Source organism: Myripristis murdjan, chromosome 22 (genome assembly GCF_902150065.1).
Source record: "Myripristis murdjan chromosome 22, fMyrMur1.1, whole genome shotgun sequence".
NCBI lineage: Eukaryota > Metazoa > Chordata > Actinopteri > Holocentriformes > Holocentridae > Myripristis > Myripristis murdjan.
This window is the reverse complement of record NC_044001.1, coordinates 12,711,542-12,724,291: the sequence shown is the minus strand read 5'-3', so window position 1 is coordinate 12,724,291 and position 12,750 is coordinate 12,711,542. Positions and strand designations below refer to the sequence as shown.

The 12,750-nt window shown below is 40.6% G+C and overlaps 2 protein-coding genes across 3 annotated transcripts in view; both read left to right on the top strand.

The window, feature by feature from the left end:
• The first annotated feature begins 236 nt into the window (after positions 1 to 236).
• LOC115354737 (zinc finger protein 493-like) lies at positions 237 to 4,329 on the top strand. 2 transcript variants are annotated; one of them, XM_030045227.1, is made up of 2 exons: positions 237 to 370; positions 898 to 4,329. In XM_030045227.1, the coding sequence occupies exon 2, from the start codon at positions 955 to 957 to the stop codon at positions 4,195 to 4,197; it is 3,243 nt and encodes a 1,080-aa protein (XP_029901087.1). In that variant the 5' UTR covers positions 237 to 370; positions 898 to 954; the 3' UTR covers positions 4,198 to 4,329. The 2 variants fall into 2 exon arrangements, with proteins under 2 accessions (XP_029901087.1, XP_029901088.1); XM_030045228.1 differs by having other exon boundaries at positions 275 to 370; positions 876 to 4,329.
• An 847-nt stretch (positions 4,330 to 5,176) lies between these two features.
• Positions 5,177 to 12,750, top strand: part of aqr (aquarius intron-binding spliceosomal factor) — a 63,264-nt gene continuing 55,690 nt past the window's right edge. The window contains exons 1-10 of the mRNA XM_030044275.1: positions 5,177 to 5,251; positions 6,052 to 6,108; positions 6,506 to 6,546; positions 6,636 to 6,671; positions 6,761 to 6,881; positions 7,030 to 7,170; positions 8,599 to 8,667; positions 8,845 to 8,945; positions 9,066 to 9,142; positions 11,155 to 11,219. Of these exons, the coding sequence (XP_029900135.1) occupies positions 5,177 to 5,251; positions 6,052 to 6,108; positions 6,506 to 6,546; positions 6,636 to 6,671; positions 6,761 to 6,881; positions 7,030 to 7,170; positions 8,599 to 8,667; positions 8,845 to 8,945; positions 9,066 to 9,142; positions 11,155 to 11,219 (783 nt within the window). The remainder of the gene's footprint in view (positions 5,252 to 6,051; positions 6,109 to 6,505; positions 6,547 to 6,635; positions 6,672 to 6,760; positions 6,882 to 7,029; positions 7,171 to 8,598; positions 8,668 to 8,844; positions 8,946 to 9,065; positions 9,143 to 11,154; positions 11,220 to 12,750) is intronic.

Here is a 12,750-nt window from a genome sequence, read left to right as displayed (position 1 = left end):
AAAAAAAAAAAAAAAAAAAAAAAAAAAAAAAAAAAAGCAAGAAGAAACTATAGGCTACAATGTATGCCAGGGTACAAACAGAAAAAAATGTAAGCGCTATAAATGTTTGTTTAAGTAAAAAATTCATAAGACCAATGGTTTTAAGATTTGTTTAAGCAGGTGGAGCATGCGGTTTCTAACGTGTAGACTTAACGTCGTCCACGGAACGTAAACGATCTTTGTTTCCAGTCGTGCTTTTTTTAAAGTCGTGTACATCCGTGTGATCCTGACGTCAGAGAGGATCTTTGTTGTTAGCGAGCAAGCTATCGCCTGAGTAACAGACATAACCTGCTCAGTCTGTCATCAGTTTCTATAAGAGTCGATTAAACCTGTAAGTATTTTGACATGAACGACAACAAGGCTGATAGATTATGCTGCGTTTTAACTGAACAAGACCAAATTATTGCTTTGCCACAAATGTAGCTGTGTTGCTATTGCCAGATACATTTGCTAACTGTTGCCAAAGTTAATTGTATCATAACATGCAAGGCTCTTATGGCAAATATGTAAGTATATATATTTTAGTTTTTCATAGTGAGAACCGTAGATTTTGTGTGTTGTTTATCACTTCATTACACCTTTTGAATGTTTCAGTCCACTTACTTTATCAAAATCAATTTACAGAGACTTACAGTAATAGACAGAAAAGCAAGTACACTGTGAAGCATTACCCATTTCAAGCAAGTTTCTATTTTTCTTTTCTTTTCTTTTTTTTTTTTTTTAACCTGGAAAATGCCTTCATATATTTTGGAAAAGTATGAAAATAGATATTGTTGAAAATGTGTGCAATGTAGTAAATGCATGCATCAAAGGGAGTGATACTTGTTTTGAAACAGAATTTCATGTGTCTTGCATCAGGTCCAATAAGAGAAGCACCATTCGGAAAAGAAGAATCATAAAGGAGGTGATTCAAAAATGCATCAGGCTCCTGTTTGTCCAAAGTCTTCCCATCGGCATCTAAACTCCAGAGAGACCTTCTCGTCTGTGTTGGCCAGAAGTCCCTCACCTGGAAAAGCCTTCACTCAGTCTCAGCATTTAAAGACACACTTGCAGAAAATCCATCATTTGAGTCTTTGCACAAGCAGCTTGAAGGCAGACATGTTTCCTAATCAGCAGCTTCCGCAGCCATCTTCTATGCCTTCCTCTGTGTCCTTCCAGACAGAATGGAAAAAAGAAATGTTGCCAGTGGATGTTTGTCTTTCTTCCTCAGAGGCCGAAAACAAACCAGAAACTGATGGATTGTTTTTTAAGGATCCACCACCTAAAGATATAGTTGATTTCCCAAGTATAGACACGTTGTTGTGCAGTGCCCACTCACCAAATCATAAAAAAACAAAACAATTTGAGAGTGGAACGTGTAGGAAAACTTCCTCTAAGACAGGCCATGTGATGCTGCACGCACCATCCCGTGAACTGAGTGCCCGCGGAGGCAAAAGTACTTTGAAGCACCAATGTGCTACTTGTCTTAAAACCTTCTGTACGCCATCCAAATTAAAACGTCATATTCTCATTCATACAGGACAGAAACCCTTCTCTTGTGAGAACTGTGGGAAAGCCTTTAGACAGGCAGAGCACTTGAAGTCCCATCTGCATGCTGCAAATAATTGTTCACATTCTCCGAGGGTTAAGCGGAAAAAAATGAGTTTCGGTGTTGTCAGTCAAACGTCAGGTTTTGAGTCGCAGGCATTACCTCTGCAGCATCCCTCCAGCCACGACACTCCAGTGAATTCATCAGTCGAACTGGAGCTACAGTGTAAAATCAGTGTGAGTGCTGTGCAAGACCTGGGTAAGCCTGAAATCAAGTCAGAAGCAGCCATAACACCAGAACAGAGTTTTAGTAGCAACAGTCCATGTCACAAGACTGTTAAAGATGAGCATTGTTTGACGCATAGAGACTTGAAACCATTTCGGTGCACCATCTGCAACAGATCGTTTCGCCTGGTAGTGAGTTTAATACGGCATCAGGACCTTCACAAGGACCAAAAAGGGACACAACATCAGAGACCTGCCGAGGACGTGTGGAAAAACGTATCACGATCAGCGGATACAAAAACTCACAGAAATCCTCAAGCTATAACGAACTCACCTGAACCCAACCACGTAGACTCTCTCGACCTCAACATCATTGTTAAACCAGAGACATGGAGTGAAAGTTACAGTGTTTACAATGATTTTCCTCACAAGGATGCTGACATGACTCCATCGCCAGACCAGCAGAGTGCAACATGTCGAGCCGCTAAGAGGCAGCAGAGAAAAGACGCTCGGCACCAGTGCCATGCATGCTGTAAAACCTTTCCATCTCTGTCAAAACTCCAGAGGCACATGTTGACTCATACCGGACAAAGACCCTTTGGCTGCCAGATGTGTGGAAAGAGATTCCGTCAGAAAACACACCTAAGGGTTCACTGTCGTACTCACTTATGGTCCAAATATCACAAACAGCGATCTCTATACATAAGCCGTCCTCTATCTCGCACACCTCGATTTAATACACGATTGACAGCTCTCCCAAACCAAGAAGTGTTTGTATATAGTAACAGTTTTGAGAACTACTCTAGCATTGACTTACTCTCTGAGAAGCAGCTCGATGAGGCACCTTCTCTGCCAAGTGTACAGAATGACACCACTGTGGGAAATTCACTGTCTACCTCACAGAAAAATGAGGTTGTTCGCTTGACTAAAGTGTCTAAAGTGACTGTGAGAGGCAGGTGGACGGTGCGAAACCCAAGCGACACACAGCACAAGTGTTTCCAGTGCTTCAAATGTTTCCCATCTGCCTCGAAACTGCAAAGACATGAGATGGTGCACACCGGCTTGAAGCCATTTCAATGTCCTCTGTGTGGGAAAACATTCAGGCAGGCTACACATTTGAAAGTACATGAAAGAACTCATAATAAGTTGAAACCCTCCAAACCAGCTCTTGAACAAGGCAAGAAAAGCAAATTAAGATTGAGAAGTCAGCAACAGCTTTACCCTAGAATCAGTATCCGCCTTCCACCACAGAAACATTTCATGAACGTGGACACTTTGCATTCAAAATTTGTAGATACTTCAAGCAATCAAGGCAAAAATGAGCAGCTTTCTGTCAGGAATGAAATAGCCATCACAAAAGCAAGCAGTGCCAACACAACCAGGATCAAAAAAGTAGCTTGTGCTAAAAAGAAAACCCACATGTGCCGAATATGCTCCAAGAACTTTGCCACTCCATACAAGCTGAGAAGACATTTACTCACTCATTCTGGGATAAGGCCATACAAATGCAGCTTGTGCACTAAAGCCTTTACACAGCTGAGTCATTTGAAAATCCATGGGCGCTGTCACAGGCATGAAAACAGCAGATCAGATTTTACTCGAGGAGAAAGTATTAGGACCAGCAGTCTCCTGGATAAATACCCTGATGATCATCTCACACTTGATACTATTACCTCTGCTCGTTTTATTGATTCTAAGGAGGATTTGGCAAGGGAGCAGCCCCAGTCAGGTAATACCAAGGGTGGTAATTACTTAGTCACTGATGGGGTCTTCTCTCATTGCCCTGAGGTAACAGACATCGAATGGCTGGCAGTGCCACACGTAGGCTTACTGGAAAACAATTTGGAGTCCAATAAGAAGCAAATGGAGAATTGTACACAGGCTCCAGCGCTGTATAGACACTCAGCATTTCCTTCTGAACTTGCCTCTGAAATTCATAGACTGATACGACACCAAAAGGCAGGGGTACTTTCTTCATCTCAGGAGGAAATGGAGGGAAATATACATAGTGCAGAAATAGCTTTTCAACACAGTGCAGCTACAAGTGACTCTGAGGTGCCGAGAAAGGGTCACATAAATTCTGCAGAGGGGAGTCAAATCCAACCAGATTTGCAAGATTATTACTGGTGTAAACCGATGGACATGTTAGGATGTGACGAGTCCACTGCAAGTGTTGAGACGAAGCAGGATCGTCAGCATTATGCATGTAACACAAGACGTAAAACTAAAATTAATCATTCGGCTCCAAAGCATCACTGTGATATTTGTTTCAAGAGTTTTGTATCTCCCTCCAAACTTGGTAGGCACTATATTATCCACACCGGTCAGAGGCCGTTCAGATGTGACATTTGCAGCAAAACATTCACACAGTCAGCACACCTGAGAACACACCAGCGAATTCACTGAAAAATCAAAATGACACTGCATCATTTTTTTTTTTTTTTTTTGGAATTAAACTGTGTATTGAAGAACTTGGTATGCCATAAATGTGATGGGGATACATGTTGTAAACATAATACATAAAGGGACTCTATTTTGTAATGTGTCAGTGTTGTGCTTTCCATGCTGATATTTAATTTAATAAATTAAAAATTTGTACATTCTCCAAATTCTTTGCCATTTAAAATAGATGAGTCTGAAAGTTTTATATTGCAACATCTAATATGCTCAGTTCAGCTACTGCAAAAATAAATGTGTATATAGAAACATATTTAAACACATTGCATTTATAAAATTAGTTTCCCCTGTAAATGATGCGTAGCTGCAGTCGGAACCGAAGACGCGCAACCGGGTCCTGGGGACGATTATGTAGACGTACCCATCCGGAAGTGAATCGCATTCTGCGCGTTTTGGTTGTGTACATGCGTGACTGCCTGAAAGCGACGCAGGCAGATGCTGTAATAAAGTTGTGTAAGGTCATTTTATTGTTATTTTTGTCTACGCCATGAGCTCTAAATGTTACCATCCATGATTTCTAACAACCTTTTATCCAACCGTTCAGGCTGCTAGCTTAGTTTTCCGTATCTTGAGTGCCAACCAGCTAACGTTAACTTACAGTTAGCGCAACTGAAGCCAAGCTTTAGGCTAACGTTATCTTTACAATATATCATGGAAATGTTTTATAACATGCAGCAGTAAATGGACTATTGCTCGTTGGTGTTATTTCAGTGTGAAACATGGCATAGCCTCCACTTTTCGTAAGTTTAATTCAGTGTTTTCCGGCCAACTTTGTTAGCCTACTAAGACTTAAGTAGCTAACGTCAGGCAGAATAACGCGCTAACATTAAGTTTGTGTTAACGACTATCTGAACCGCTACGGTAGTTTTAACACCGTATTCCTCATTTCTCTGGACAGTGAGCTTTGTAGCTGTGTGAGACAGCCATCATGGAGAAAGAAACCCCCGCTAAAAAAGCTGCAGCACCCTCTGTGGCTCAGATCAACGCAGAGTACGTCACGCAGGTAACACAGCGCCACTTGTCTGTCTATCTGTTTGTATTGAAACGAATGGTGTTTGGACATAAGGTGGTTCGCTGATGTTATGCCGATGAACTGCAGCTCGTGTTGTGTGTACGAGAGGGTCTCAACTTCTCGCCAGCCCACAGTTTTGCCGTAGTGATATAAATCATGATGATGGTATTCTTTGAGGTGAACCTGAAACACACAGTTTTCAGGCCGAAAACTACAAAGGACGGCTGTTTCTGTGATAAAAGGTCCACCTTAGATGCTCAGATCACCCACTTGTGGCATTCTGCAAGGGAGATTGACATAAAATCCCTCATCAAATGTTGAACCAGAGGACAGAGGAAGTCCAGAGTCTTTTTTTAAAAGCTCTTGCTCTGACAATTCAAGTTCAAACCCTTGGATCACTAGTGGAGCTGACATAGAGGTGTTTGGGTTTTGATAAAGTGCTTATTGTGAACAAAAAAGCAAGAAGTCTAGATTTTCTCCTTAGATCAAATTTCTAAGCATTAAAATCAATAGCACCAGGTCTGGGGAAACTGGTGGGCAGCAGGGAAACTTGATTTTTTTTTTCTTGAATCTTGAGTCTTTTTGCCTTTATAATGTTGGAATGATAGTTTCTCAGTCAGAACTATCTTGCTGTGTTGTCCAGGACAGACATGCTACATACAAAGGGGTTACAACAGGAAAAATGTAATCCATGGTTGGGCTAATTTCATTCTGTGTCTGTAATTCTGTTGAATGCAACTGAAGTGTGTATTGATGCCTCCGCTTTTATGTCTTCTTATCCCTTGTTTTAGTTGGCTAATAAATACTGGGCTCCTCATGCCAAGAATAAACTCCCCTTTGACCCAAAGGTGAGTGAGTTTCCTGCCTTGTTGCATCTTCCTTTACATGCTCAAGTGGTGTGTTTTTGTCAGTTAAACTACATTTTTAAGTAAGAGGCAGGCACTTTCTCATTGAGTTTTGGTGCTGTAGCACGTGTGGGTCAGAGAAATATTGCTGGAAAAATTGGACAAATGCACTTGTAACTACCATTTGAAGGTACAGTAACTGAAATAATGATATAGAAGACTTTTTAGATTCAACTGACAACAGTGTGAAATAAGCACATATTATATTAGTGACTTAGTTGAATTTGAGATTCATTTAGAGTCTTGACCTGAAACGTCAATTGGCAGTTTTTGTTGTTGCAGCTTTAGCCAGTTATTCTGACAGAAATCAGTGTTTTAACCTTGTTTGCCATCTACTTAGGTGTTGGAAGATGTTTATGAAAAGGAGATACTCAAGTCCAAGTAAGTATCTCTTCCTTCCTTACATTACCTTATTGTGTGGTCTTTTCAGAGATTTATATTTCATTCTGTTTTATCCTATATATTTCCAGATTTGCCATCAGAAAAATCATGCTGCTTGAGTTCAGGTGGGTTATTTGAGTCCTCATATTTTATTCAGTGCACTGTACCAGTACTTGATTGACAAACAGCAATGTATTGTTTTGTTGTCTTGCAGCCAGTATCTTGAGAATTACCTGTGGGTGAATTACACCCCCAAGGTGTCCAGCAATGCCTACCTCATGTCTATTTGTTGCATTGTCAATGAGAAGTTCAGAGAGAATGTCCCAGCTTGGGAGGTAAGAAAAAGAAAAAGAAATGCGCCTCATTTAAAATTGACTAGTTCTCAGTGCTTGATGCTCAAACACTTTATAGGTGAGACATTCCAGGTGTCATGTAAACTGATGGCTGTTGGCACTGTTTTCCTTTGTTTTTGTCGTATCTCAGGTGTTCAAGAAGGAGCCAAGCCATTTCCCATTCTTCTTCAAGTGTGTGATGGAGGCTGTTCTGAACGGAGACGAGGCTGGTCTGACTCTGAGGGAGCAAACTGTGCTGCTGGTTTTCCTGGACCACTGCTTCAACAGTCTGGTGTGTACCACTACAGCAGTATTCACTGGCTTTCCTCAACCATTGGGGAAGTATTGATTTGGTTGGTGTCAAAGTGTGTTTGGGATTTTGTTAAATCACTGATAATAGGATCATTGAGTATGATTGCATGCACACCATCCACCGATTCCTTAGCACAATCAGCTTAAAGCAATGTTTTGATTGCAAGATTTAGATGATTCATAGTAATACAGTTTTTCTAATGACCCAGTTTACACAAATTTATTAAATAATTGATCTGCCGCTTCTCACATGGCCAACAACAGCCAGGGTTGTATAAATTACTAAATAGTATAGGAGAAGAGATTATATTTATTTTTGTGATATTGTTACTGCTGTTATACATAATTTTGGCCATCTGGGAATCAGCAAAGAATTCTATCTATCTATCTATCTATCTATCTATCTGATCAGTGATTTTGTCATAGTCAGGATCATCTCATTAACATTGGATAATGGTAATTGTTTTTTCTCAGGATAGCGACTTAAGTCCTGATTGTGGCTGCAATTTCTGCCTATGTTGTACCTTGATTGGGGAAAAAAAATACATTGATCAGTTATGATGTCTCCTGACATTTCTATTCATGGCTTTGTATACACTGCTAACACTATCAGTCCACTACGCTTCAATTTGTTTTCTTGAGATTACAGAGTAATTAAGTTTTGATCTTGAGATAACAGCATAAAAAAAATATGAGCAACTGCAGCTTCCCTGTCTCCATACTGCACTGCGCTAGTTGTTGGCTTTGTAAATACACCATCCAGATCACTGTATCTGATGACAAACATGCACAGTATGAGACACAAAAAAATCTGAAGTAGGCACTTGAAATGCCCCAATGTTTTTTTTTTGTTTGTTAGTTTTTTTTTATTTAATTTAATTTATTTTTTTTTTTAAATAATTAGCAGAAATCTTTGTCTTCTAACCAGATTATGTTTAAACTGTTTATGACCTTACTTAATTCAGACAATAAGATGAAGTTGTTTGCATAACCATTTCAGCAGCCAGGATATTGCATTTTTTTCATCAAGGTTAAATTATTTGTGTGCATCTAAACTTTGTCAATGTGGAAGCAATGCCTGAATGTAGTTGCCTCCCTTACCAAGATAAATGTGCTAGTTGTTTTTTATAGCCACAAGGTGGCAGCAGTAGACTAGGATGTGCACCTTGGGTCCGCTCCCACCCGTTTGTATAGCCGCATTAAACCGTGGGGAGTCACTGCGGATATCTCTCTGTAAAATCTGCTGTGATAGCTGGGTGCACTTTGATTGTATCCTATAAAGGTCTCTAAATATTTTAGTTGCAGACTTTTATTAGGGGCTGAAGTGTAATAAAAATCTGTCATAAACAATACATTTTGACAAGACTTTCTCTCTCGCTCTCTCCCCCCCCTCTTCCCTTCTTCCTAGGAGGTAGATTTGATCCGAGAGCAAGTGCAGCAGCTCATTTCTCTACCTATGTGGATGTGCCTCCTACCAGTAAGATTTCAACCCATTGCCCTAACTAAGTTTTCTTATGTTATCTCTTGACTACCCAGCCCCAACTAATCATATTGCTTCATAGTTTCTTGGGATAGAAATGCTTTCTTGCCATAACATTAGGGCCTGAGATAAAAAATTACCCAGTACTGAGTTTCATCTCTGTCATGTTTGCAGTCCAGACTCCAGCAGGAGCTGAAGAAAGTTCCAAAGCTGCAGAAGTTCTGGAATCTAATCAAGAAAAAATTTGATAAGATGGATGCTGACGCAGCTGAGCAGTAAGGCTATTATTTCCTTTGCTTGCCTTTTCAGATCTACATATATTGGTACTTGAAAATGCATCATGTCCGGTGAGTTTCAAATTTCTCTCTAATTTTCTCTTTCCCTATCTTCCACAGGGCCAAAAAAGAGAGGACATTCCTCTTAGCTCTCATTAAAAAGTTTCGTGGAATTTTGATGTCCATTCCACCATCAGGTAAAAAGAAAACATACTTATATTTCCCTTGGTATACATTCAGATAGTACAACTATGCAAAAAAATAGATACAGCTGAGTATTGCAGTGTTATTTTTTGCAATAATGTATCATATTTCGCATGCATCTGCTTCTTCGGGTTCACTGTGTGCTTGATTACTGACTGGCGTGCGCTTCAACAGGCTGCTGCTAAATGACAGTACATTATTGCATCATTGTAGAGATCTTTTTCATCAAGGAGAAAGCGTATTTCAAAAAAAAAAAAAGTTAGACATCAAAAGGTAACACAAAAGGAAATATAGTAAATACAATACAGATTCCACATAAGTACATATTAAAAAATTGAAATATTGTATGTATTATTATATACATTTTCTTTCCATAGCATTACATCAGTGCATCATTCATGCACTTCACTTTCATGTGTTATGATATCTAGATTTTATGTTGCATTCCAGCGGGGAATTGTACCTGTGAATCACGACTTCAAAGTCACGAGACACGACTTCAAACCGTTCCAGACATAACCCACAAACATTCTTGTTACAAACGGCATAATTTCACACACTTAACAGGTAATGATATATTTAGTATTTACAACGGAAAAAAATACTTTTTATCTCTACCCAATACAATATTTCTCACCGTAGGCTACTTTAAGAACAACCATCTCCAGTTGGGCCGCAATTCTTGTGTACAAAACATAAACCACGTGACGTCTAACGAGGAAGTTGGAGTACGTTTAGCACAATCGAGTTCACAGGCGTGAATTCACAGGTTTGGCTATAGCGCCACCCACTTTTAACCAGTAAATCACCAGTTACGGGTGGCCTGGAATGCAGCATTAGTCCACTGTATTAAGTAAGTGCATTGTGCTAATTCCATTTTAAGAAATTAGAATGGGAATTTTGAATGTGTTTTGACTCTGAAGATTTGCTTCAGTGTCCTTTTGGGCTTTTTACCCAGTTTCTTGCTACACATATTAGTATATTTTGTATATTTTATTAGTCTGCCCAGGTATAATGCAGTAGAGTCAGGGTGGAGTGTTGTGATGTGTTGTGATTCAAACTGTATTGTGTTATGATGTTATGATGTGTTATGTATCATGAGGTCTTTGCCAATATTCTGCTGTTGTGTTACATAATGTACTTCCCTGGGAATTCCTTTAACAAATTGAATGACCATTAGGCCTACTCTCACCATGTAGGGTGATTATGTAGCAAGAATCATACCTGGTGAAATAGATTCTCCAAGTGACTTTGGTGCCAGAGCAGGTCACTGCACACTGTGTGCTGTCCGAACATTTCCCAGTGCCATTAATGCGCTTCGGCCACTTCTTTGTCTGTGGCATTTGTAGTGCTTACCAAGTCTCAGGTGGCACATCTCTTCAGTCCAGGACCCGGTTGCCAGTACGAGACGCACCTTTCCACTTCAGTTCCGTCACTCTTTAAGTCACAAAAGTTCATGCCTTCTTCCCGACCTGTGCAGCCACCGAAGGAGCATGTGCTCCAGCTGCCACCCTGCCACTGGCATTGTCTGCTGTGTTGTAATGCAGGCCGACACAGGGCCCCCCCCACCTGAATACTAAAAATAGAATGTGTGTTTTTGTGTTTAGGTAGAATTCGAACCTGACAGAGTAGATTACAATCTCAGGCACAGCAGGATTCTCATCATTCTGTTGCCTGCTGCATGCCCCAACTTTAAACACACTCACACACACACACACACTTGCACACACACTCTTAATGAGGGCTGAGCTCTCAGCATGCTGCTGTGCTGCCAGTGTTATCTTAGTGTCTCAGAGTGAGGCGCACACTCAGTGTGGCACCGTGGTGTTGTCCACATGCGTTTGCTGCCCTCATATCCTCAGTGACAAACACCCAGCCCCTCTCCCCCGCCACTTCTACCTTTCCCTGTGTTCTTATGTATTTGTATGTACATTAGATCACTTGTGTCTGCCTCTGTGTTTGGCTTTGAGTTTAATTCACCCTTGATTTTCCTCCTGTCTTGTAGGTGTCATGTCCATGGACAAAGTTCATTACTGTGAGAGATTTGTTGAACTCATGATTGACTTGGAGGTAAGATGCAAGTTCCCTTTCCATAGCATTGCACTGTTGAGAGTTGTTACTTAACACTGACAAGCATTTTATGAATAAATTTGATCAGAAAGGGTAAATGTAACCAGCAGTTCAAGCAGTTGCAGACAAGAACAGAAATGCATGATCAAATGTTAAAATGTGAGAACACAGCAAAGTCAGAAGAGGATATCTGTCTGCTAAATCCCGGTATCCTGCTGGGGGAAGTGGTGTAGGAATCTTACTGCTTCTGCAGAGCTTGCCCTTTTTCCATCCCATTTATAGCTACCTCAGTTTCTACAGACACAGAAGACAAATATCCAATCTGAGCTCCACCCAATTAATCTCTGTCATGGCTGTGTCTAAAGCTATGCACTATCTGAAAGAGTAGTCTTTGATCAGACCATGAGAAAGGTTATTTTCAGCCCTGATAGCTTTTGACAACTGTTTGTAATGTCCAGTCTCTCCTACCCAGAAGGATTGGGACCTGAGACCCAATTCCTCAGTTGAATTGAATTTTGCTGATTCATTATTAAATGTCTCGTCCTTCATTTTCATTCATATGATGTTTATACAAAGTTGCTAGGTGATGTTTTGCGGCTTGGGATAGGCAGAATGTGTTTACTTGTAAGAGAAATGTGTAGCAGTAGAGTGACCATGGCAAATAATAGAAAGAGGAGGTTAGTATGGCCACACCTTGATAATGATGCACCGTGTTTGCTGTTACATGCTTCAGCCTCAGAGCACCTGCTCCCACATCACAAAGAGCTGAACTGAACACACTCCTCACTATGTCACATTATACTCTTGGAGTCACACACAAAAAACTGGAATCGTAACAGCATCCGTAGTATTGTTCCCATTTGGGATTGGTATCACAATCTCAATTGCTTCAGTTATGCAGTTAGCGTTTTTTCGGCTGCAGTAGTATTTTGTAGAGATCAGGAACCGATAAAAGAATCAGAATCAGACTGTTACAAAGGAACTACTGAGGAACTGAATTTGAAAACATCTTATCAGCTCCTGACACGACCAGTAAGGTTGTCCTTCTGGTATGAAGACACAATGTCACATAATTAAGATGGTTCCTGCTGCTGCCTGTGCAAATCTCCTGTTACCAGCAAAGGAGCTGAATAGATTTCCTCTGGCTCTCCGCTGACAGGCTGGCCTTGCTGTTCCTGGCAGCGGCTAGTGGCCAGCCAGCCGCATGTCTCCAGAGACATCTCCTGTCCTTCAGCGCTATCCTTTTACAAAGCCCTGGCTACCTGAAATCCATACTTCCCTTCTCTCATGATGACCTGTGAATTAATGTAGGGATGTAGGGAAAAAGCCCCCCCCCCCCCCCCCCCCCTCTCATGTTTAATGCTAGGAGTGTGTGGAGATGAAAGATAGCTGCCTCATACAAGGGTTACATTTTTCCCTCTGTGTTTAGGTATCACTTGCTGCACTTGGTGCTTTTTGAACAACAATTTTCAATGAATAAAATGATAATAGATATTTTGCTTTGTTGGTGTTTTTGATTCCAGCATTGTAT